The 26,544-nt window shown below is 39.5% G+C and overlaps 1 protein-coding gene across 2 annotated transcripts in view; it reads right to left on the reverse strand.

Annotated features, from left to right (window-relative positions):
* The window catches only part of SEMA3F (semaphorin 3F), a 170,581-nt gene that overhangs the window by 51,058 nt on the left and 92,979 nt on the right, over window positions 1-26,544 (reverse strand). For both annotated transcript variants that reach the window (XM_042451542.1, XM_042451541.1), the window contains exons 3-4: window positions 3,559-3,719; window positions 1,481-1,543 (exon numbers count right to left, since the gene is read on the reverse strand). In XM_042451542.1, the coding sequence (XP_042307476.1) occupies window positions 1,481-1,543; window positions 3,559-3,719 (224 nt within the window). The remainder of the gene's footprint in view (window positions 1-1,480; window positions 1,544-3,558; window positions 3,720-26,544) is intronic.

The following is a 26,544-nucleotide window of genomic DNA, read 5'->3' on the forward strand; positions in this document are numbered from 1 at the left end:
AGATGAGTGATAGTGGTGAGGCCCAGAGGGCAGGTAGAGCAATTCCCAGAGGGTACACGCAGTGTGTTGGCAAGGCCTAAGCTCATTAACTAATTGGATTCAAGACCAGGCATGGAGGAAGGTGCAATGTGTCTGAGTCCAGTTTCCTCCTCACAGCTCATGTTTCCTTCTTTGCCTCATGCCCCCAGTTAGGGGGATCATGCATAACTGGGCTGGAGCCAAGGGTAACAGAGTTCAGTAGGGTGGGAAATAAGCAAGCAAACTCGGTTTCCTTTGCTAAGCCAGCTCGGCTGCTCTGTGACTGAGCCCTGAACAGTAGCAGCTGAGAAATCCCAGAAGGACAGAGTTCAAGGTCAGTTGGCCAAAGGTCCAATTCTGCCTGTAGGAAACAGCTTGGTAACATCTGACTTCTGGCTTCCTCCTACTGAGATGAGAAAAATGCAACACACAATACTGTTGATATGAGCTTAGCTGTATTTAGAAAAAAAAATCTCCTAATTTCTCTCACCTACTGCTGACAAGGCATCTTCACCTTACTGAAAGTTAAACTGGTGTTCCATGACCCTCTAACAATAAGTTAGCAGCAGCAGCAGCAGCTACTGCTGCTGTCTTTAGACAGAAGGCATAAGCTGCAAGTACTGGCCATATCTCCATCCTCTTGCAAGAGGAGTTGGGATGAGCAGGTCAAGTGGCTGCCTTCAGCTGCTGTGCCAGGCCATGCTGATACCATCACTGAATGGCAAAGCCTTCTTACCAATTTTTCGGTGCAATTCCATTCAGTCCTATTTGAAAACCTGCCATGTGTTTAGGCAGACATAGGGAAGGTTTATTATTATTATTATTATTATTATTATTATTATTATTATTTACTAAAACCAAAATGTCCCTGTTTTTCTATGCATTGGTTACAGATTTCTTCAGAGACACTAATGTTTGTGCTCAAATACTGAAAATATCTAGAAGCAGAAAAAGATTACAACTATGGTTCAGAAAAGCCAATTATTAGTGAACACAGCAGACTTGAATGCAGCACACCCTTACAGGGAAGGAATTGAGTTCATCTGAAAAAGTAGAAATATACAGGAGATAAGAAGGGGCAGATATAGCTGTCAAGTAGGGCAAAACCTACCATTAGACAGAATGAGACTGCCCCCTCAGAGAGCAGAATGAGACTCTCCCCTCATAGAAAAGTGTTAATCATCTACTTTATCCCTGTATTTTACCGATAGGAAGAAGTGATTGTGGAATTTTCTGCCTCACATGCTAGAATAAAATGGATTTGGGTACTGTGCACCTTGACTCAAGTAGTGGCAACATCTGCCATGCTGCTTCAGGGAGCAAAAAAGCCTGCGAGGTTCTGGTGATAGAGTAGTCAGACAGTATTTGCTCTTCTCAGTGACTGCCTGATGGGAAGTGTGAGTGCCACAGTTTGAGCACACCTTCTATGTAAGAGCATGAACACTACACCAAAAGTACTTACATTAATATTCTTCCCTGACAGGACACACTCATCTATCCTTTGCTGAGACGCAGGCCAGTGGATCTGCCAGACAAAACAACATTTTCAGTCCTGTACTTTAACTCTTCAAAGTACCACACTAAGAGCAATACATAAAGGGTAAAGGTAGTCCCTTGCCATGAATGTCCAGTCATAATCAACTGTAGGGGGTGGTGCTCATCTCCGTTTCTAAACCAAAGAGCCAGCATTGTCCAAGGACTGCTCTGGCGGTCATGTGGCCAGCATGACTCCACCAAACGCTGTTACCTTTCCACTGAGAAGTGGCACCTATTTACCTACTTGCATTTGAATGCTTTCGAACTGCTAGGTTGGCAGAAGCTGGGACAAGTGACAGGAGCTCACCCCATCATGCAGCACCTGGGCCTTGAACTGCCAGCCTGCTTATCTTGAAATCAACAGAATCAGTGTCTTAACCACTTGAACCACTGCATCCCTACATAAAAGGTACATGCATCCCATTCTTAATCCCAGTACCAGACTGGCAAATCTCATGGGAAGTTAGACTTTGGGATATCCTGGTCATTATGAATCTTTCAGTTTGGAGTATGGGAAATGTTTGGATGTTACAAGTTAGTTCAACATATATTTCCCAACAATAACCCTTCTGTTGTGAGGGTGAATGCATTTTCCAGCATTGTATGCTGGGGAAGAAGTCACATACAAAAACATATTTTGCCTAGGACAAAAATACATCAATTTTGTTAGTGAATGCTGTGTTAAATACCATTTAGAAAGTATCACAGACACCTACTGAACTTTGTCACTGTAAAAATAATGATACCAAACAACCCTTCAACATGTACACTTGCCACACTTTTAAAAAGATTTAGTTTTATTTAACAAAAATAAAACTTTAAAAATGCTATTTAGAAAATGAAGATTTCCTACAAGGAATGTTCACTTTTTAAAAATGGGTAAGTGAGAACAAAATTACCTCTCCTAGACATTATTATTATTATTATTATTATTATTATTATTATTATTAACCTTTATTTATAAAGCATTGTAAATTTACACAGCGCTGTACATATAATCTTTTTAGTTAGACAGTTCCCTGCCCTCAGGCTTACAATCTAAAAAGACACGACACAAAAGGAGACACATATATGTGATTGTGAAAACACATACACACTAGTAACATCTCATTATTTGGAGGAAACATAGGATATAAATGTAACATACAAATGCACAAGACAGTGGTTCTACCCACCCCCAACAAGACAATCTCCCTTCCTGGTGATGGCATGCACATCATACTTTTTGGCTTGTCAGTAAAGATGAAAATGTACTTCTGCAAATACATCAATCATATGTATAAATCTTTACTTATACACTTATACAATATGATATATAGTCCATATATAAAAGTAGGTATACTATTGCTGGTGCTACCACTAATGCCTCATCTTGTTGAAACAAGAACCTTACTAGCACAAATGTTGTGCACTCCAAAGTCTAGAGAAAAGAGCACATAAAATTAAAAACAAATAATTAAACCCAAAAAACAGGGAACTCTTAAGAGTCTGTTGATCAGTTTAAATTTCTTTTCTATAGACTCCATAGTTGGTCTGGTGTTTTAGAATTATAGGAAGTAAAGCTTAACCTGGAAAAATCATAGGGTGATGTGACCCAGGATGATAAGTTTCACTGTCATTATGCTCCAGGCAGTAAATCAGCCTTCTCCAATCTTTTGTCCTCCTGATGTTCTGGACATCAGTTCCCACCAGCTCCGGCTACCATGGACAATGATCCTGAATGCTGGGAGTTGCTGTCCAAAGTATCTGGAGGGCACCATAATAAACAAGGCTGCACTAAACAACAGGAAAAATTAACCACACAATCACTGAAAGAACAGAAGATACACTCACTCTATAAATGACAGGCAGTATTTACATGTTTACTCCAACCTTGCCACAGAGAATTTCTGGGACATTTTTGTTTCCTACTGAACTGAAATCTTCCCTAACCTCAAAACTTGCAAATTGTCCTTCCCAAAAAACTGTTCCCTGTTCCTGGTCAAATAAGAAAAATGCCCTTACAATCAGGGGTTCCCGGTTGATATCGTGAAGGTCCAGTGAAAGGATGTAATCTTTGCTTCCCACGTACATACGGTCATGATCTTCATCCTTCAGCAGGATGCGGTAGTCTGTTGAGTTGAGAAGGAAATTGAAGAAATGGGCAGTGCCAGTGGCCTTGAGCTCTGAAGGAAGAAAAAAAAACACAAGGAAAGAAAGGTGTTAGCTCCATCTCTAGTCCTTTCTTGGTGCCACAAAGAACCCTATAGAAATAGCAACTGTGATTTGGGAGCAACAACCAAGCTCCCAAAACTCTGGAGCACATTCAGTTCTTAAATGAAAAGCATACATTCAGCCCATACTTCCTTATTCTAAAACATAGCTTGTCAGACCCCATCAGTCCAACATTATGCACTGAGACACACATAAAACAACTGAAAACCAAAGGATTCAGGTGCACCTAACTCTTCATTGCTCTCTGTATGAAAGCCATTCTGTCAGGCACAAAGCAGAGGAACATTCAAGACATGCTGAGAAAGGAAAACACACATTTTTACCCAGTCCCAGGCATCATGAAAATAACATCTGATTCTCACAAATCCAGGACAACCCCAGCAAGTTGAGTTCCTAAACCTGGTAAAGGGGACTGGATTTCATAATAAGCAGATTTAAACATAAAATGCAAGCATGGTGATGGTCTTGGTCTTGAACTGGAGATTCTAACAGTGAGGCTCTGATGCTCTTTTAGCCCTGGCTCACAAATCTGGAGGATGGAGTTTTCCAAAGGCAGCATACCAGCATGCTTATAAAGCCTTGGTCTTAGAACTCATTCTTTAGTATCTATGCTGGGACTCTACCTGGCTCCCTGTTTCTGATGCTGCCTTGGATTTATCCTCTGCCTGCCTTTGACAGCATACCTGCTTCTGGCCCTCCTGATCTTCTGTTGCTGTCTTTGCCCTTATTATCCACCCAAAAATGGACAAGACCCACTGATGCAATTATGTATAACCCCTTCTGCCCCCCTCAGCAGAAAGTTGGTTCAAAGGATGGGAGTGTGCTTGCCCAGCCATTCACCAGATCTGGAAGGGCAGCTACAACTATCTTCTTCCACTGTCAGAGGCTGAGCAAGTGCTTCCTGCCATCTCCTTGATCACTAAAGGGTTGTGGGACCTTGAAGCTGCCTTCTTCTTGGTAATTCTTCCTTCCACAATGTGCCAAAAAGGACACATACTCCTTCTTGCCCACAATGAAACTTGATCTCTGCCTTCTTTAGACCACCCCCATCTGTTCAGAAGCCCACTCTCCTGCCTTCGTCCAGTGCTGATGATAATGGGAATTTTGCTCCAGCACATCTGGAGAGCAGCAGATAGGGGAGGGCTGGTGTAGCGAACAGGATGTGCTGCAGCCTTATACATTTAAACAAAGAATTCTGGAAATGTAAGATGAATACATCACTTGTGTCCAGTACAATTCATCCTACAGACAAACAACTTCTATCACTTATTCCATTGGGCACCAAGTTCTCTCACTGACCAGAAAGTTAGGGAACTAATAGTTCTGCCCCCAAAGTGACAAAAATAACAAAGTTCAAAAGGAAAGATATTGATAAATGATGACAATGTCTTATTATACAATACAACTGCACAGTCTCAACCTATGGATGTGATGACTAGGTGATCAAAACCATGAGGGAATAACCACATTAATCCCATTCAAAAGGTTCCATTCCTCACAGTAAGTAATAGTAGAAACTGGTCTTCCTCCCAGCTAAGAAAGGAGGGAGGAGCTTCATAGGCAAAGTTATACATGTTCATTATATAACAAATTCAAACAGTACCCCTGTGTATTCACTAACTCTTCCTTCCTTCCTTCCTTCCTTCCTTCCTTCCTTCCTTCCTTCCTTCCTTCCTTCTAAAACAAAATTAAATAAGTTAGCATTGTAAGTAAACTGTTGGCACTTCTGGACTTAGACCCCAATCCTGTCAGGCCTAAGATCAACATGTTATGCACTATGCCACACCAAACTTTGAAGCAATGAGATAAACAATTAATTCCTTGTACAGGTGGCCCTCCACATTTGTGGCTTTTACTTTTGTGGGTTTGATTATTTGTGGATCTGATTAATATGTTCTCTATAGGAACCTCTACATCTCCAGTGTGATTGTATGGTCAATTTCTGATGGAAAATCAAGGAATTCCTATACAGAACATTTCTCTAGGCATTTTTAGGTCTTCCAGCACTATTCTATGGTCAGTTTCTGCCAGAACTTGACCATAGAATAGTGCTCAAGGGCCTAGAGGTTCCTAGAGAGGTGTTCTCTCAAGTTTAAAAAAAAATGTTTTTTTCATTTGCAGTTTTTCCACTTTCACAGGGGTCTTGCACCCGTAAGCCCAGCAAATGTGGAGGGCCTGCTGAACTTAGTTATGTCTTTCATTAACAAACATTTAAGAATATCACATTATAACTGTAAATTAGGCTGGTGCCATACTGCAGAAATTATGCAGTTTGATACCATTTTAACTGTCATGGCTCTATCCTACGGAGACCTAGGATTTGTATTCTGTTCTGGCACCGCAGCTCTGAGAGAGAAGACTAAATATCTCACAGAACTACAAAACCTAGAATTCTACAGCATTGAGTCATGGCAGTTAAAATGATATCAAACTATATTAATTCTGCAGTGTGGATACAGCCTTACTCCTCTTGTGGTACAACCATAATGTTTAGTCACTTTTACCTTTACAGGGGTATAGCATCAACAAACATTGGAGAAACATCACATTGCTCAGTTGCTGGCTTATACTGAATGAAATTTCAGCCCTGCCCCCCCCCCCCCCATTAAAAGTAACAATGAAAAGATTTATTTCCTCTACCAATTATAATGAGTATTATCAGGGGATGGTATGCCTGGAGCTCAAACTGCAACAATGTACACTTAGAAAAGTAAATTCTAAGATCTGGTCCACACTTTCCATGCACTTAACTGTAAGTGGCATGAGATTAAACAAGCATATAAACAGACAAAGTCAGCTACGAAAAATCCCTTTTGCCCAGTGTTAACAACACAGCCTTAAAGGAAATCTCTCTATCTTTCCTCGCCACTACATGAAAAACAATACAGGCTTGAACTGTTGCTTATTCAGAACTATATTTCTGTACATATTGTGGGCAAAAAAATGGAAAATGTACAATCAATGTAAAAGAAAAAGAAAAAGCTGTTATACTTTTAAAAATATATAATAATTTAAAAAAAAGAACTATATTTCTCTTTCTTGTTAAGGAATTATAGAAAAAAATCACTTCCTTACTTGTTCATAGTACAGAAAGTGTAGAAGTGCTAAAAGTATAATGGGATTAAAAATCCTTTTTAGTCCAGCTATTAGCAGCACTACTGTTATCATGTACACAATCAGCAAGTAAAACAAAATCCAAAATCCACAAAAGAGTGATGCTTGGTGGGTATTAAAATTTTAAAAAAACCTGTAAAATATTTAGGAATTAATATCTCAAAGAACATTGTAGAATTATTTGATAAAAATTACAACAAAATTTGGAAAGAGATTTAAAAAGATTTAATAAACTGGAGTAAACTAAAGTTCTCAACATTAGGGAAAATATCAATAATCAAAATGTCTATCTTACCTAAGTTTATGTTTCTATTTCAATTGGTACCAATAATTTTAAATGATAAACCCTTTCAAATATGGAATAAGGAAATAACGAAATTTATCTGGGATGGGAAAAAACCGAGGATCAAAATGAAAATTCTACAAGATTTGAAAGAAAAAGGAGGATTGGGGATGCCAAATTTAAAATTATATTATGAGGCTTGTGATTTACTTGGATAAAAGAGTGGATCAATTTGGAAAATAAAAAGTTATTAGAGCTAGAGGGAGACGATCTAAACTTTGGGTGGCACGCCTATCTACAATATGGGAAAGTTGAGGCATACAGAAAATTCAATAGGCACTCTATAAGGAAGTCACTATTAAAAATCTGGCAAAAATACAAATACAAATTATATAGGAAAATTCCCAAATGGATCTCGCCCCAGGAAGCATTTTACGAAAGATAAATGATGGGTGGGGAAAATTGGATAACATATAGAACTTTAATTAAAAAGGAAGGAGGATCTAGGAATATGAAAACATTGGAAGAACTTCAAGAAGAGGGGGTAGAGATTAACTGGTTCAATTACCTACAAATCAAAGAGTGATTCAAAATAGATAGTACAGGACAAAGATTCGAGGAAGACGAAAATGAACTAGACAAAATAATAACTGGAGATAAACATAAACTGATTAAGTAACATTTACAAACTCATACTTAATTTGGATCAGGAACCAGAAACTATCAAAAATGTAATGATACAATGGATGCAAAATATAGGACATACAATAGAACTGAAAAAATGGGAAAATATTTGGAGTAAAATTGGAAAGTACACAAAATCACAAAATTTGAGGGAGAATTTCTATAAAATGTATTTATGTTGGTACATCACCCCAGAAAAATTGGCTAAAATGTACAAAAACAATTCAAATTTATGCTGGAAATATAACAAAGAACCGGGGACATTCTACCATTGTTGGTGGACATGCAGCAAAGCCAAGCAGTATTGGAAGAACATAAATAGTATTGTTGAAAAGATTTTAGAGAGAAAAATACAACTAAAACCTGAATTTTTCCTATTAAGTATTTGGGGCCCTGAAATAGAAAAAAACATGAAAAAATTGTTTTTATATGACTATGATGGCACGCATATTGTTTGCACAGAACTGGAAACTAAAAATAGTACCCGAAACAACAAATTGGCTAAATAAATTAAATGATATGTTCGAAATGGATATATTGTCACAAAAAATGTCTCTAAAACCCCTGGAGGAAGTTCTTAAAGAATGGGATCCAATTCTAACATATTTAGAAAATAGAAAGAATATTGATTAACACATGGTCCTAAAATACATTGATTGAGAAACTGGAGCGTGTCCAAAGGAGGGCGACTAAAATGGTGAAGGGTCTAGAAACCAAGCCCTATGAGGAACGCCTTAGGGAGCTGGGTATGTTTAGCCTGGAGAAAAGAAGGTTAAGAGGTGCTATGATAGCCCTGTTTAAATATTTTAAGGGATGTCATATTGAGGAGGGAGCAAGCTTGTTTTCTGCTGCTCCAGAAAACAGGACCCGGAACAATGGATGCAAGCTACAGGAATAGAGATTCCACCTCAACATTAGGAGGAACTTCCTGACAGTAAGAGCTGTTTGACAGTGGAACACACTTCCTCGGAGTGTAGTGGAGTCTCCCTCCTTGGAGGTCTTCAAACGGAGGCTGGATGGCCATCTGTCAGGGATGCTTTGATCTGGATTTCCTGCATGGCAGGGGGTTGGACTGGATGGCCCTTGCGGTCTCTTCCAACTCTATGATTCTATGATTCTAAGAGAACCATAGGAAGTTAAAATACGGATTGAATGGAGAGAAATATGAGGAATTATAAGAGACTGGGGGAGAGAGTCTAGAATATACTTTAATGATAGAGGTAGAATTTTAGATGTAGTTAGTCCTCTATGTCATAATAAACATATAAATAAATAATCTTATAAAAATAGAATATAAATAAAATAGAACACAATTCACCAATTCTTTTTCTTTCTTTCTTTTATTATAGTACCAAATATAATAACAGTAGTATTAAAAAATAATGAAAGCAAACAAAGAAATAAAACAAGTTAACTAAATATACTAATTCTGGAACTCCACAAGAGCAGAGGCTAAGAAACTGTCAAGAGTTGAGGAGGAAGTTGGTATGCGAGGAGTTGTGAATGAAAGGTAAGATAGTAAGAAGGGAAGAGAATGAAAGATATTAAGTTGATGATGGTTGAAAGAAGATGTGAAGTAGAAGGGAGTAAGGAGGAGAAGGACTTAAGTAAGTTGTACTGTGTAAGGAGAAGGTTTGAGAACGGGAAGGCAGAAGAAGAAGGAGGATGAGGAGGATGAAAGAAGATGTTAGCAACTATGTATGTCCAGAATATGAAAATGAGAAGGAAAGCCCAAAATTATGTGCAGCTTACTTTTTGTTGGATCAATCTTCAAAGACTGGTTTTGTATGTTTGTTTTATATGTTGAATGTAATGTGATGTGATGTTATTTTAACTAATAAAATTTATTAAAATTAAAATAAAAAAAGATAAAAAGAGTGATGCTTTTATTGGCCAGCTAAAATGTGCAAAATGCATAATGAAGGTTGTACACATTCATCCCTCCATATTTGCGGATTTGATATTTGCGAATTTGATTATTCATGGATTTGATTAATATGCTCGCTTTAGGAATATCTAGGTCCTCCAGTGCAACTCTGTGGCCAACTTTAAAAGTTGCACTGAAAGACTTAGAGATTCCTAGAGATAATACTCTACTAGGCATTGTGATTCTTCTTGTTCTGGCAGCCCTAGAGTCACCATTAGCCTGTGGAGCCCAGTCTAGATGTTTCAATTCATCTTCCAGGAAATGGGTTTCACAGTTCCTTTTTGCCCTGTCTACCAGTTTTTGCCACATACCATGCAACTACAGACAAGTCTACATAGGGATCACCAAACGCAAGGAATAAGAGAGACACTGCAGACTGGGTCAGCCAGAAAAGTAAGCAGTAGCAGAACACGTTATAAACCATCCTGGGCATAAAATGCTGTTTAAAAAAACTGAAATTCTAGACTATGCCAACAATTATCAGATCAGAATGCACAGGGAAGCCACTGAAATCCATAAACATCTGGACAACTTGAACAGGAAAGAAGAAACTCTTAAAGGAAACAAAGTTTGGCTACCAGTACTGAAAAATGCCAAAATCAAGACCCAGCACATGCAAATGACAACCACTCAGAGTCACGGGTGTTTCCCAGCAGACAATGGATCAATAACTGAATAGCCACCCTGAGGCCTTGTCTTTCAACAACAGACCAACACAAAGATGTACATGTAAATCACTTCCTCGCAACCAAGGGTCACACAATATATATATTCCACTCATTTCCATGCCAGCATTCTCTGAAGATGCCAGCAACAGATGCTGGTGAAACATTAGGAATTCTTCCAGAACATCACCACGTAGCCCGAAAAACCCACAGAAAACATAATGCAAGCTTTCAAAGCTCCACTGGCTTCTTCATCAGGCAAAAGATGTTTAAAAATCATATAGGAGAAAGAAAGAGTGATGGTGCTGAAGTCATGGGCATACACTTTGTACAGATGTTGTCTTGCCTACGGTTTAATATCAGTGGTTAAAGCCATGCCTCTCTTGCAATGTGGGCACTGAGAAAAAGGACAGTAAAATTTAAATTCCATTTGTGGCAGTAAAATAACTCCTTTTGGGACTCCATCCATTGTGAAGCCACAGGCTCCACTGTTGGGCAGAGAATACTGAACTCCTCAAGACATCTCTGTATTGCAATATCTGGAAAAACCAGTCAGCAAGTGTCTATTGTCTGTTTTTAACCAAAAGACACTGGAGTTTGATTACTGTATATACTCTTTTATAAGTCAACCTCATGTATAGGTCTAGGGTAGGATTTGATACCAAAGTTATGGGTTTTGAAATGACCCATGGATAAATCGAGGGTGATTCTGCAGAGAGGGGAAAGTGTCATGCACAGTATTAACTCTCATTAAAAATTCCCCTTCTCTTAGTAGAGTGGCAAAAGAGAAGAGCTTAGTCTATCTGGAGACAACTTAAAAGGATGCATTGACCCTCCTCTATTCTTTTGGCACTCCTTTGAGGGGAAGCACCAAAGAGCTGCTGCAGCCATTTTCCCACCCAGGCATTCAAAAAGACCAGAAGCAGTGCCATAGCAGAAATAGTTGAGGAAGTTGGTGCTTCTTTTGGGTTCTCCCAGGATAAACTAGGCTCTCGCCTTTTGCCACTCTATTAAGAAAAGGGGATGGTTCTTTTTAAAATAAAAGTTAAGATGCAGTACTTATATAGGCCTGTGGATAGGTTGGGACAGGTTTTGGGGGTCAATTTCTTGACTAAAATTTCTAGACCCACACATGAGTATATACAGTAGTTTATTAACAGCACCAAGGTTCATTCAGAAGTCCACAATATTTTCTGGCAGTTACTATGTGATTTAATTTATCAACAATTGGTCATGGAAATTTAAATGCCTGCTAATCTGTGCAAGAACTCAAATGCTTAGAATAAAGTTTCTCTGACATCAGACCATCTACAGCAATGAGTGCCAATGGAGAAACAGCTTCTCAGCCTGCAAAGCTGAACTTTAAGACAGTAAGAGAGCAGTTCACCAAGAAAAATAAAATAGAGCAGGCAGACCAGAAAGTGGGAAACCAAGAAGAGATCAGAAGAAGAAAAAGAAGAAGCAAGAACAGCACCACTGGGGGAAATTCAAAATGGTCTCAAAAACATGTTTTCTAGATTATGAGATACCACACACATGGTCTCTGGGATCTGTTTTCTACAAAACAGGTTTGGAATAACAATCAGATACACCACTGAACTGAGATATTTATATATATATTTACCATCTCTAGTAAGATTCACTTCAGGTTACATTGAGGATATGGTTCCATGAGATAATGAGGAATTGTTCAATGATTAGTAATCAGTTCTTTATTATTACGGCTTGGATCAAGATGAAGACAAATGGAAATACAATAAGAATCCATTGTTTCAGCCAAATAGTGAACTGTCTGCAAACAGTTTGGGATATACTATATATGGCGAAATTAATAAATCTAGATTTAGAAAGAGAACACAAATAAAATAACAATAAGTATCTTAAGCTGGGAGGTTTTTGTTCATTTTCTGGAATATTTAATCAAAACATAGCACTGGGTCCACTCCAGTTTTGAATGAGATGTGCAAGTATAAGTAATTTATATATGCAACTGTGTTTTTGTGGTATGAGTGCCTCTTCCTTTTTCCTTCTTTTTCTTTCTTTCTTTTACAGGGGGAGATGTTTTTGGAAAAAAGTGTTTAACCTATTTGTATCATCTTAATGAACACCTTTTAAATGATTGATTCAGTGATTGTTGTTGTTGTTTACTATCATTCAATTTAACTAATACTATAAATATTACCAAGCAGCTGCATATCATATACCTCTCATAAGTCCAAAACATCCATAACATATATTTTAGATGTTTGCTTCCAATTCATGAGAGGCATATGATACCAACTAAATGTCTTGTTAAAGCCTTGTAAATAAACCCACAAAAATTATTAGCTGGGTTAAAAAAAAAACCTACTAGTCTTTGTTTTTATGGGACAAAACCTCTATTTTTGGATCTTCTAAAGAATCTCTTTCTTCCTTTCCTATGACATCTTCCTAACAGTAGTATACATCTGATTTAGATCTATTCCCTCTCACCATGTACCCTGTATTAACAGCTTCTAGAGAGGTATCTCATACTAAAAGGCATTCTCAAGATCCACTTTGTCAGACAATTCATCACAGTATCAGTTCAGAATCTTTCCTCGCAACCACTTTCAAGTGAAAGTTGCAGAACAGGCAGAAGGCTTTTGTAGATACAGACAGCTTAGAATTGTTTGCTGCTTGCCTCTCCATGCCCATTAATCACTGATAGGGGTTTGTATATGTTTTTCACACTATGCCCTGTATATTGTCTAAAATGGCCAGTGGCATAGATGTGGGGATATTTTCCTAAGGACACACCTTTGAAGGTGTGCCTTAGTTCTGGCCTCTAAAACCAAGAGATATTTAAGCTTTCAAATATTTCATTATCTAAGGTACCAACTGATTTTCCTATATCCTGACACGTGGGTCTCTAGTAGACTCAGCCCTCACCTCTTCTCAAACAAATGATGACAAACAAAAAGCTGTTTGGGACAGAATGTAGAATGAAATCTACTGGCAGATATCTGGCAGTTGATCAGCAAGGGTTTCTGACTTCCAATTGCCTAGGAATAACAACAACAAAATGACAGCCTCCACCCTCCGATTATACAGTCGAAATAAAGAAAACTTGGTGGGACTGCAGGTAACTCAGTGTGGATTTTTATGCTAAAGGGTTGTGAGCTCAGATAATATCTCTTAGATGTAAAACAAATGTCCTAAACTCATAAACCTTCCATTCTAACAGGACATGCCTGTTTGATTCAGAAGCAATCCTACTTTCAGTGGTACCAAACCCAACCTAAGTGTCTAGGACCACATGATGAGTTTACGTCTTTTACTCTGGCTTTGTTGGTAGATTCTTCTCTTTTAGTGAAAAACAAAACAGCTCCTACTTGCTTGAAGTCTGAAATATGATACAATGATATGGATATTGTATACATCACTTGTCCAGTATTCAACATACTATCACTGTTTATCTCTTTTTCAAATTACTCAGCTATATCTGTTTGTAATTGCATTTGTATAATATATTTCCCCCCCAAAAAAGTTGGGAAGAGTGGTCTCCAGTAGTCTAGTGCAGAAAGGAACCTTTCAAGAACAAGGAAGTTTGCACCATGAATGTATTTGCAGCTGGTAAACCTTTGGCAAAACCACCTCTGAATAACCCTTGCCTAAGAAAACCCTATGAAATTCATGGGGTCACAATGACAGGTGACTTGAAGACACACACACACATATACACACACACACTCAGAGGGAATTATAAAGAAGTGAAGAGTTTTCAGTCAGCAGCTGGCTGAAGTATGGAGGAAAATACCGAGAATATGGCTCAAAGTGTGTTCTGTCTTCTCCTTCCAATCCTGACCAAAGCCAAGCAGCACAAAGGTCAATACACATGATGCCAGAGAGCTTCAGGGTGTGAAGAGAGCCAGCAACCTATTTGGATGAGTCAGTGAAGACTGTTTTCTCTATCCCTTTTTCCCCTTTGGGAAAAAAACAACAACATTGCACACAACTTTTTTTTAAACTAAAACAAAAATAGGTTACAACATACAACATTAAAACGTAACAATCCAATAGTGAACATCGGAATTCAAAAGGAAGAAGAGATCCTTACGAATGTGGCCATATGGAGGCATCAACTTATCTATAAGAAAAGTATCCATGAAAACACGCACCATCATAAATGTGCATGTCTTTATAAAGTGTCACAAGACTCGCTGCTGTTTTTTCTGGAAAAGATTAACATAGCCTAATCCTTTGGAAACTGTTCTATAAAGTGGTTGACTTTCATCTAAGTTTTTTTTTGTAAAGCTAGAAACTGGGAGGGGGGGACCTAAGACAAAGCATACACATTTTCCCCTTCCCTCTACTCTTTGGGATGAGTTGCCAGAAAAGCCATGGGGCTTTTGAATATGGGGAACAGCACCACACACAGATGTCTTCAACTAACATTATTTATTAAAACCTCCTGCAACTCAAAACAAAACCTTACTTTAAAGAAAAATAAAGCTTAACCGAACAGACTAAAAATTGACCTGGCTGCTCTAAAGAAGTGACACAATCCCCAAAGCCCCTCCTAGCTTCTGTCCCAAACAGAAAACATCCCTTCCTATCCCTCTCACAAGGCCTGCTAGCCCAGGGGTCTCCTGGGTTTGTCTCTTAAGGAGATGGTTCTGTACACAATAGGAGCAGACTTTGCATGCTTTAGCTGAATAGCTGTGATGCGTTCTCCGCCAGTGCATCCCAAGCAATATGATGTCAGAGGCTGGCAATGTGCCAGGGACCAGTACCATATTTATGTCCATTGGCAACAGCCACTGTTTATTTCTTTCCTGAGAACCTTCTGTGGAATGGCAGCCAATGGCTCATGGACCAGGACCAGACTACAGATCACCACTTTGAACAATACTGTTCTAGACTAATTATTTGTCCACACTGCAGAAATAAAGAAGTCCGACACCATTTTAATTGTCATGGTTCCAGCCTATGGAATCCTGGGATTTGTAGTTTGGTGAGGTATTCTGCCTGGTCTGTCACAGAGCTCTGGTGCCTTTGCAAACTAAAGTTCTCAAGCTTCTGTAGGATGGCAGATAAAATGGCCTCAAACTGCTTTAAATCTTCAGTTTCAATTCACCCTAAGTTTTAGACCCAGCAGAAAAATGTGCAACTATTGGCCTTCAGCCAAGGGTAAAGAAGAACTGTTCAGCTCCACCTACACGTCCATGACCTTGATACTAGCATCTCCTTTTACAAGGTGGGAACTTTCTAAACCAGTGGCTCTCAAACTGTGGGGCAGGACCCCCAGGGAGGGCACAAGAATTGCTCAAGGGGTCCTAAGGCTTGGAGGCAATGATCATCCTCCACTGTTGAGCAGCTCTTACTGTCAGGAGGTTCCTCCTAATGTTGACATGGAATCTTGATCTCAGGTTCTCCCCACTCCCCGAGTTTTCCTGAAAGATTTGCATTGTGGACAGACCCACGATAAAAATCTGCATATTTTGAATGTGTTTCAAATACATCTGCATCATTCATCTTTATTTGCAGAGCTGACATGTGTGGGTGACAGAACTGGCAGAAATGAGGTTCTGAGAAATAATAGTGTGAACAACAAATCAGGAATGCTTGAGTGAGATTATTCATAGGGCCCCTACAGACTGCCCTTTTTTGTGCTGGATCGGGGCCATGGCAACTGCATGCCATAGCCCTAATCTGGTCTTTTGGAGGCATGAAATGGAACTGCAAAAAGCAGGTCCTTTTTGCACCCTCAAAAGTGTGCCATAGCCACAGTGACGCAGCTATATGGTTCTCTTTCAGCGCTGCATCATATGGACACTGTGCCAGAGGGGGTGGAACTGGGGTACGTGCCATCTGGAAGTGATGCCTAGACTCCATCTCCAGGCCAGCCCTTCAGGCTGGTCTGTACAGAGCCATAGCTGTGTTGCAAAACAAAACATGTACATAAACCCCAAGTGGTATGTGGTCTAGCCCCAGAGGGTGTCAAAATACGTTATACAGCCAGCCCTTCTTATACAGGGATTTTTAATACACGGATTCAAGCATCCACGGTTTGAAAATGTTCCAAAAAAGTAAAAATTTCAAATATCAAACCTTGATTTTCCATTTTTTATAAGGGATACCATTTTGCTATGTAATTATATTTAATGGGACTTGAGCATTCACAGATTTTGTTATCCATGGGGGATCAAACCCCAGTGTATAACACGGGTCCACTGTATTCATATATGTTCCACACTGGGAGAAAGATGGCATAGAAACTAGCTAAACAGGTACAGTGGACCCTTGTTATATGCTGGGGTTTGGTTCCAAGATCCCTTGTGTATAACAAAATCCGTGTATGCTCAAGTCCCATTAAATATAATGACATAGCAAAATGGTGTCCCTTATAAAAAATGGAAAATCAAGGTAAATTTATACTTTTTTGGAACATTTTCAAACCGTATATGCTTGAATCTGTGTATAAAAAAATCCGTGTATAAGAAGGGCCGACTGTATATTGATATATAAAAAGCCTGATATCTGCTTTGCTAGACAAAAACTTCTTTTAGATGAGGTTCTTTGCCAAGATGGACTTGAACCCCTTTTTCTGTTTTCATGCTGAAAATTGTCCCACCCCTCCAAAGTGTACATCTCTGAGGTAAAATAAAAATGCACTCCCCCCCACTCAGGTTCCTGACAAAGAGGACTTGATTTCTCTGTGCCTTTGGCCTCAGAAAAACAAGGCTGAGATGTATGGCTCCAAGATGGTCTGCAGAATTAATCAAAAGAGGGACTCTTCTGTGCTGGCTGATTCCCAGGTAGAGGCAAAGTAGCTTACAAAAGGCCTGGCTTTGATTTAGCAGGAAAGGGAGTCCATGGTGATGTTAGGCAGCAGCTGGGGAAGAAGTTAGGAAGCTGATATAGGACATATTTCTTTGTGAGAAATTATTTCCATGTAGGAAAAGCACATACTCACAACTAGCAATCACTTACAATACAACCATGTTTAGACACAACAATAAGCCAGGGCTTCAGAAAGCTTGGGTTTACCATTTGCAAGCAGTGAGGTAATACATCCTTCTGATGTGGGGAATCTTTGGCCCTCTGCATGTCTTTGACTCCCACAAGCTCCAGCCAGTATAGGATTATGGGAGTTGCAATCCATAATAGCAGTCTAGCCCAATGTTCCTTTCCACTGGACTGAACAAACCAGGTACTCTCTGTTCATAGTTTGTTTAATGTGACATCCAAAATCAGAAGCCAGTTACAAATTGTAGTTTATGGTGCTGGACTGATTGTGAAAAATTAAGCCAGAGCTCCTAGTTTGGATGTCATGATGGGTGAATGGTCAATGGTTTGTTAAGTTCATCCAATGGCAAGAACAACCTAGAGTGAGCAGTCAGGCAGTATGCACTTCAATTGTCTGGAACTTGGAGTCATTTGTAAATCAGGCTAATACCAAATAAACAGTACTCAGTAGCATTATGTCTACAGATAATGTAGCATTCATACAAGGCAACCATTGACAGTTGGCATCCTGTTAGTGACTTTGTTGTTGTGTGCCTTCAAGATGTTTCTGACTTATGGTGACCCTAAGGCCTGTCAAGGGGTTTTCTGTGGCTGAGACCATGTGGCTTGCCCAAAGTCATCCAATGGGTTTCCATGGTCAAGTGGGGAACCGAACTTTGATTTCCAGAGTCACAGGCCAATGCTTAAACCACTACACCACGCTAGCTTGCTTGTGACTTACAAAAATATAATTCCAATTTAATTTGCATAACTCACTTTTTTAAAAATTGGTCTTACAGAGGTCAGAATTCTCTGCTGACTGCGCCACCATGACATTATATTCTCAAGGACCTTTGGAGGACCTCCAGCTATAGGAACATAGCTGGAGGGCACTCTGATTGCTCTCCATTAGCCAATAAATGGCTGTGGGTTTGAGTCTCCTTTAGAGGTTTATAAATAGAGGTTGGATGGCCATCTGTTGGGAGTGCTTTGATTGTGAGTTCCTGCATGGCAGGGACAGCTTTTGTGATCTCTTCCAATTCTATGATTCTATGATTCCATGGTTGCAGTAGCTTTAAAATGAATTGGGGGTAGGATTAGGCATAAACATGTCATAGTTCTTCCACCTGTGCAGAACTTTACAATACATTTCCTGATTCAAGATCTCAGCCATTAGTTCACAGTTTTCTACTACTGTTTGGTGTGCCCCCTGAATGTTTACAATTTCCATTTCATACTTTCCAATGCTGTTTATTGCTGCAGTAAACATTTGTGTTTGATTTCTGGGCACTGAGCAAAAATTTTATCAACATAAGGAACTAACAGTCTTGAAAGATGGGGAGACCAGAGTGTGAAATGGTTATTTTAAAAGCTGACCTGTCAGCCTTCCCTTCTTTTATAAGTCATTTGTTGTCATTACACATTGCTCGTTGGCAAAAAAAAATTGTTTTATTATTCATTGGTAATAAGTTACTAACATATTATGCAGAAAGCAGGATTAGACTCAGAGAAAGAAGCTGTGAAAACTGGGGGAAGGAACATCAGAAATTTAAGATAGACAGATAACACTTGCAGAAAATAGTAAAGACCTGGAATAACTATTGATGAAAATTAAGGTGGAAAGTTCAAAAGAAGGGTTACAGCTAAACACTGAGAAAACAGCAATAATGACTATAGATAATTTACATAGCTTTAAAGTGAGTAATGAAGACACCAGCTTGCCTAAAGTGCCCTAAAAGCATCAGATCCTGTCTGATCTTATAGGCTAAGCAAGGTCAGGCCTGGTTTGTATTTGGATGGGAGACCATGAACCAATACCAGGTGCTGTAGGCTATATTTCAGAGGAAGGAACTGGCAAAACCCTATGAAAAGATTGGGGCAGCTATAAGTCAACAGATGACTTGAAGGCATGGACATGCACAATGAAGACATCAAAATAGTTAAAAGATTTTGTATATGAAGGCTCTGTCATTAATCAGAATGGAGGCTACAGTCAAGAAGTCAGAAGAAAGCTAAGGACAACTATGAACTAAATCAGGTTCTCAAGTGTCAAAATATATCATTAGATATCAAGATCAGATTCATTCATGCCATTATGTTTCTGCTTTCTACATATTGATGTGAAAGCTGGAGAGTGGAAAAAGCTGACAGGAAGAAAATAATGACTTTTAACTGTGGTACTGGAGGAAAATTCTACCAATACCATGGACTGCTAAAAAGATAAATGAATGGCTCCTAGAGCAAATTAGGCCTCTCACTAGACGTCAATAATAATAATAATAATAATAATAATAATAATAATAATAATAATAATAATTTTTATTTATATATCCCACTTTTTCCAGGGATCGAAGCGAGATTACAACAACGTCAAAATGACTGAACTAAGGCTTTTGTACTTTGGACAGCCCATTTTGGGAGAAAAGCAGGTTATAAATTCAATAAATAAATACATGTAAATAAAATACCATAAAAAGATGCAAGTCATTGGAAAATATGATAATGTAATGGTGGGCAAAGGGGAAGCCAGTAGAAAAAGGGGAAGGTCATATTGATGGTGGTTTGATTCAATCAAGGAAGCCACAGCAAGAGTTGGAAGACTTGAGGAGGGGAACTAATGACTGAGGTTCCTCGAAGCTTCTCATTCATAGGGTTACCATAAGTAGAAGTTGACTTGATGGCAAATAACAACAATATTACTAACACAATGCTTTGAAATTCTTTTTCTTTTTTTGCTAAATAACTTAAAAATACAAAAAGGCTCCAAAACACCAAAATAATGTCTTCCAAAATAATATTTGATATTATACGTAATTGTTATTTATTGCTCAAAAACTGCAGTTTTAATATTGTTAGTGTGAAAACATTAAATATAAAAACATTGCCTAATTTCTCCCCTCCCCCCAAAAAACAAGAAAAAAATAGTGCGTTACTATGGCATAGTGGTTTGAGTGTTGGATGACAACTTTGGAGACGAGGGTTTGATTCCAAGCGCAGCCATGAAACCTACCTTGAAATTGAGCAAGTCACATGTTCTCAGCTTCAGGGCAGGCAATGGCAAGTCTCCTCTGAGTAAGTATTGCCAAGAAAACCCCATGATAAGTTTGCCTTAGCATCACCATAGGAAGAACAACAACTACTATACTTTTAATGTTTTATTTCCCAGCTCTACAGTGGAGTGTTGTTCCTTCCACGTGGTACTACTTTTACCTATTTCTTGGGGCATTTCACCTTTGCAGTGGATGAGACATCCCAGGATCACTGCCAAAGTTGGCCATATTGGTGTGGATCTAACTATCTGAAAGGCCCTCTCTACTGTTACAAGCTGTTGAGTATCAATCTGCTTATCTGCCAGCATCATCCCTGCACACTCATAGTGATTAATTTGTTAAAACAGGTTAACCTGGGAAGAAAATTAATTCTGCTAGGCAAGTATCCTATGCAAGGTCTGATTAGCTAAAATATGGTCCCGTCCCGCCCCCTTTTTCCTCCAAGGACTGTGCAGTTGGGGCTGCTGCTACGGCGGGGCGGCTCTCTGGGCTCGGGTTTGCCTGCACAACTGCGCACCGTCCCAGAGATGCCGCCTACGGACATTAACATCTCGGCGTCTGCGCAACTGCGCACTTGTGTAACATCTCAGATGGGTCGGGTTCCTGCTAGCTGTACAGTTGCAGTGATTGATTGTTTGTATCCTTCTCTGCTACTGTGATGTGTGTTGAGGGGGGGAGAGTTGGATATAGGATGGAAGTGTATGCTTGTACCAGCTAGTATAATGGGTTTTCTTAATTATTTTTGTTAACTGTAATTCAATTGTACTATTGTAATATGGTGATATTGTATTGCTGTTTTGCTTGTATTGAACTTGTTGCTTGTTTTGATCTAGTGTATATTCATATGGCTGTTGTAAATTGCTTTGTTAATTGTATTTTATTGTACTACTGTAATATTGGATTTTGTATTATTGCTATGCTTGTATTGAACTTGTTATTTGTTTTGATTTATTGTATTTTCATATGTCTGCTGTAAACCACTTTGATCGCAGGAAAAGCGGTATACAAATAAAACATATTATTATTATTATTATTATTATTATTATTATTATTATTATGTGCTGGCTGCCTTTGCACAGATTAGAGGATGTATCTCTACCAGGTCCCACATGCTGCAGGGACAGGGTAGAATAGAAAATGTACTAAATAAAATAAATATTTAACAGATCTACAGACAAGAGCATAACACGTCCTGGCGAAGGCCCCCTTCATTGCTATCTCATGCATACATAAGGCCTAACAATTCATAGACTATCATCTGTTGAAACAAACAATCCCCTTTGCTTTGCAAGGGAGGAGTGAAGGGGGAAAAGAGGTGAATCAGGGCAGGATGTTTCTGTTTGGAAACACGGGCCTGAAGTTGGCCTCATACATTATTAATGTGCCCACAAAGCAGCAGCAGCTAAAGGGGAATTATGGGGCACCATTTTATTTGCACTTTCAAAAAGTCTTTGACAGAATCCCTCATAAGAGGCTGTGAAAAGAAGCTTAGTTGCCATGAGAGGGAACGAAGATTTGGTCATGGACCAGAGGCTGGCTATGGAAAGGGCGAACAAAAAACCGGATTAGCCCTGTGGCTTTCAGTACTCCATTGTTCCCAAAATGGCCTTGAATCTTGTGAACAGGTTCATTCATCAAATAAACATCAGCATTTGTTGGCTTAACTGGTTTGCTCTTCCTGGTGTGGAATCAGTCATCACCACCTCCTGAGTTGTATGACATTGTTTCTGTAGTTTGACTGAATTGTGAACTAAACTAAACTAATCTCCCTGCACCCACCCCATCCCGCTGCCTCCAAAATACCAGGAAAAACCCAGGAAAAAGAGAGTACCTCAACTGTCAGAAATTCTTCAAGCAGCACTGTCCAAAGAGAGAAACTCTCAACACAATACAGAATTACTTATCTTTGCTTTAACCAGCCACTAGCTGGAGACACATTCCATGCTAGGCTATGTATAATTTCTCTTGCTCTCATTCCTTCTCTCCGCCTTGCCTCTGCCTTCCATGGCCAAGATGTTGCTAGAAATTTAGATCACTGAAGCAAGTTTAAAAGCAAAAGCTAGCTAAGCTTTGTCAGGTGTATCTGCAGAATTCCCCGATTGCTGAGATGTTCCTTATGTTCTATTTCCCTACACAAGTCTTAAAAATGCATGCACAGAAGCTGCTGAGGGATCTGCAATGCCTCTTTGTGACATAAGGTTTGATTAGAAGAGTAGTGCCTTGCAAAGCCCCCAGGACCATGCAGAAGTTTGTCCATGTCTGTCCAACTTGTGGTTCACCTTTCCACCAACACAACAATGCCCACCTTTGAAATGGATACTATTAAAACAGACAACTGGGGATACTGGTGTGATTTAACTCTGCAGTGGTGGTGGGGAATCTGTATTTATAACAAAAGTAGGTAATATGTTGACCTCCAGAAGTTGCTGGATTGTAAGTCCTCACCACTAGCAATGATGGCTAAGGATCCTGGGAGTTGCAATCCAGCAACATCTAGAGCAGTTGTCCTCAACCTTTGGTTTTTCAAATATTTTGGTCTTCAGCTCACAGAAATCCCAGCCAGTATGGTCAATAATGAGGAATTCTGGGAGGACCGAAGATCTAGAAGAACCACTGATCTAGAGGGTCACAAGTTATCATCCTGTGGTCTTTAGGCAGTGGGTGCATCATTAAGATCTCAGGGTTCAGGATCAGTATTGCTCTATGGTTTTCCTGAGACCAGAGGCACAGCTGGTAAAATTCTTTAAAATAATTTGCTTGTGACTCAGAGTACCTGGCTGGATATGAAAACTGTTACCTAAGAGAGAGAAAATGGAAACTCATTCCAGCCTTAGAAAACAGCAGATTATTATGAGTACTGTATATCCATATTACGAGTATATTAGAAGGGATGTGGTGGCTTAGTGATTAAGATGCCAATTCTGATTGGAAGGTTGGCAATTTGAGGCCTGAGTGCTGCATGATGAAGTGAGCTCCTGTAACTAGTCTCAACGTTTGCCAACCTAGTAGTTCGAAAGCATGCAAATGCAAGTAGATAGATATCGCTTTGGTGGGAAGATAACAGCGTTCGGTGCAGACATCCTGGTCACATGACCCCCAGAGTAGACCTGGGACAACGCTGGCTCTTCAGCTTAGAAACGGAGATGAGCGTCATCTCCTACAGTCGGTTACAACTAGACACTGATGTCAAGAGGCTACCTTTACCTTTACCTACCTATATCCATACAACACAGTTAGGAGAGTTTAATACCACCACTTCAATAGTGATGTTTACATCCTATGAAATGTTGGGATTTAGAGTTCAGTAAGAGAACAGGTGTACACTAGAGCTCTTTAAGAAGTATTTCAATAGTACAAATCCCAGAATTCTACAGGCTAGAACATTAAAAGTTAAAATGGGATCAAACATGTAATGGTGTAGTGCAGATCCCTCTTTGGTCTACCACAGGGGTACACATAACAGATACCAGCTACTGTATCTGGTGATTTACTGAACCCAGTCAAGACCATGTAGTTTATAGAATTGCACCAAACAATGTAAGAGACTTGCCTCTTCCAGCCAACCTGTGGAGGAAATTGTGTACTTGTCCTCTTTAAAAAGTGCTGAGCTCTGGAGGCACCGAATATGTGATCTCCCTGGAATGTGCCCAAGCAACCCACACCTTTCTCTCCTCCCTATTACCTGTCCCCTGACTGGATCCATGCTGTTTGTTGTCCTTGGCATCAAGCCATTTAATAAAGACTCCAAGCCTAAGGTTCATGCTGAGAGCTCTTAGGAGGAATGCATCCAAAGAAACACTTGGCCATATGCAGCTCCTGAAAGGCTTTTGTGCTTCTCTGGCACTCTGTGTCAAATCTGTGTGTTTGTGTGCAAGTGTGTGTACATGTATGCATATACCCAATATTTTAACATGTTTGACACAGGGGATGGTGTGTATGTGCATGGGGCTTGGGAAGAAACAACATTGGCAAGAGGTTGAAAAACATCCCTGGTCTCAATAATATTTGGGAAACCACACATCTTAAGCTAAAAGGCACACACAATAGGTGTGCAAGGAAAATTCCACACATAGAAACTGCTGAGTGCAGGGAAACTTTCACATTCCCCTTGGAGAGTTGTAGGCCAAAAAATTAATTTTCCTAGCTCTGATTACTGTTATGAATCCAACAGCAGGTGGGGGCATACACCCAAGCTATGAGTTTTTGAAAATCTGAGTTCTTAAAATGAGGAGGGACAGTGCTAGGTGCTGAGGAATATGTTTATGTGTGCACCTGCATATTACAGGCCACAGGGATGCAGTTGCTCTCTATATTCTGAGCTTCCAATGTCTGCTGTTTTTGTTAACTGACCTTGAGTCGACCCTGATTTATGGGGACCCTATGGATGAGACATCTCCATGATTCCCTATCACCCACAGCTCTGCTTTGGTCCTGCAATCCCAGATGTGTGTCCTCCCTGACTGAGTCTTTCCATCTGATGTGTAGCCTTCCTCTCTACTACCCTTCCCAGCATTATTGTCTTTTCTAATGATTCCTCTTTTTTCATGATATGGCCAAAGTATGACAGCCTCAGTTTGATTATCTTGACTTCCAGGGAGAGAGTTCAGGCTTGATCTGTTCAAGGGCTCATTTGCTTGTCTTTTTGGCTGTCCATTATATTCTCAGCACTCCTCCAGCACCACATTTTGAATGAGTTATTTTTCTTCTTATTTGATTTTTTCTGTATCCAGCTCGCAAATCCATATATATTGATGGGAAATACAATGACTTGGATGATTCTAACTTTAGTGCTCATTTATATATCTTTATTCTTTAGGATCTTGTCTTGTTCCTTCATACCTGCCCTTCACATTACTAGTCTTCTTCTTTGGTAACTATTTCTCAAGCTGTAAATCCTCTGAACCTTTTTGGTATTTATATTCTTAATACAAATAAATACATTGCACCAACATGTTGCCACTCTGCTACTTTCAACAAATCTAATATCAAATTTAACTTCACGGTTGCTTCCTTCCTGTTAAGTCAGCTTTGCCAACCAGCTGGGGAGAAGCGCAGAGCAAATCTGCACCTTCCAACCAGGATACATGTGGCCAAGGAATATCAGAGTGTGGTCAAGATGGCAAAAGGTTCTAATGGGGAAGTACACATAAGCTAGGAGAAGCTGCCACAGTTTGCTTTTGCCTGAGTCCAAAGACAAGGGAAGGGCAAGATTCTGCCCCTTTCTTCCTCTGCTGAGTTGAATACAAACTGCTTTTGTGCCTGGCATTCACTTTGGAGCAACTGAAGTAAGCTGACGAGGAGGAGAAGGAGAGAGAATGAAACATTTTTAAAACACTTGGAAAAAATGGGATAACAGGGGATTAAGAGGGTTTGTCCCTGCCAAATCAGGGCAGTTTGAGAGTATAGAAATTAGATCCTGTGATGTACCACATTGGGCTGTTGTTCATCATGGTAATTTTTCAAGGTATATGAACCCATTCAACAGCTGAGACATCAGAGAGAAACCACATGTCTTGCTCTTACATTGTACAAAACACCTGCAACATTTCAGGCCAGATACATGTTCCTACTTCTAAGAATATGATAATGAATTAAGTCATTGGCAATTTTCTGGCCTTAGCCTGAGACAACTGCTCTGTCTTGGCCCTCTTGGCACATTAAGTTTGATAGACCTAAAATTGGTCCACATCAGCTGAGGTGTTTTGGGCACTGACATTATAGAGGAAAGTGCGTGCAAAAAAGCAATCACAAAAGGAAACAGTTCTCCTCTTCTGTTCAGAGACCCTGAGACTGTATGCTCAGTGCTTCTGCTCTTGCATTTGTCTTCTTGAAATGATGAACAATGCAGATGTCATTCCTCAGGAATCCCCATAAGCTGTGTGGCATTAGCTGCTCCACTGACTGAGATGGCAGCTAGCCGATTTCCATCAATCCACTCCTGCTGCCTTCCAGCTTTTGCCTTACATGCATCTATTTCCCATCCAGTCACTTGTACTTCTCCCCTTTCAAATTTAAATAGGAAAACAACCATGTATTATTTTTATTAAAAAGAACCAGAATTATATTTTAATTTTATTTCTTTCC

This window comes from Sceloporus undulatus, chromosome 2 (assembly GCF_019175285.1).
Source record: "Sceloporus undulatus isolate JIND9_A2432 ecotype Alabama chromosome 2, SceUnd_v1.1, whole genome shotgun sequence".
Classification (NCBI taxonomy): domain Eukaryota; kingdom Metazoa; phylum Chordata; class Lepidosauria; order Squamata; family Phrynosomatidae; genus Sceloporus; species Sceloporus undulatus.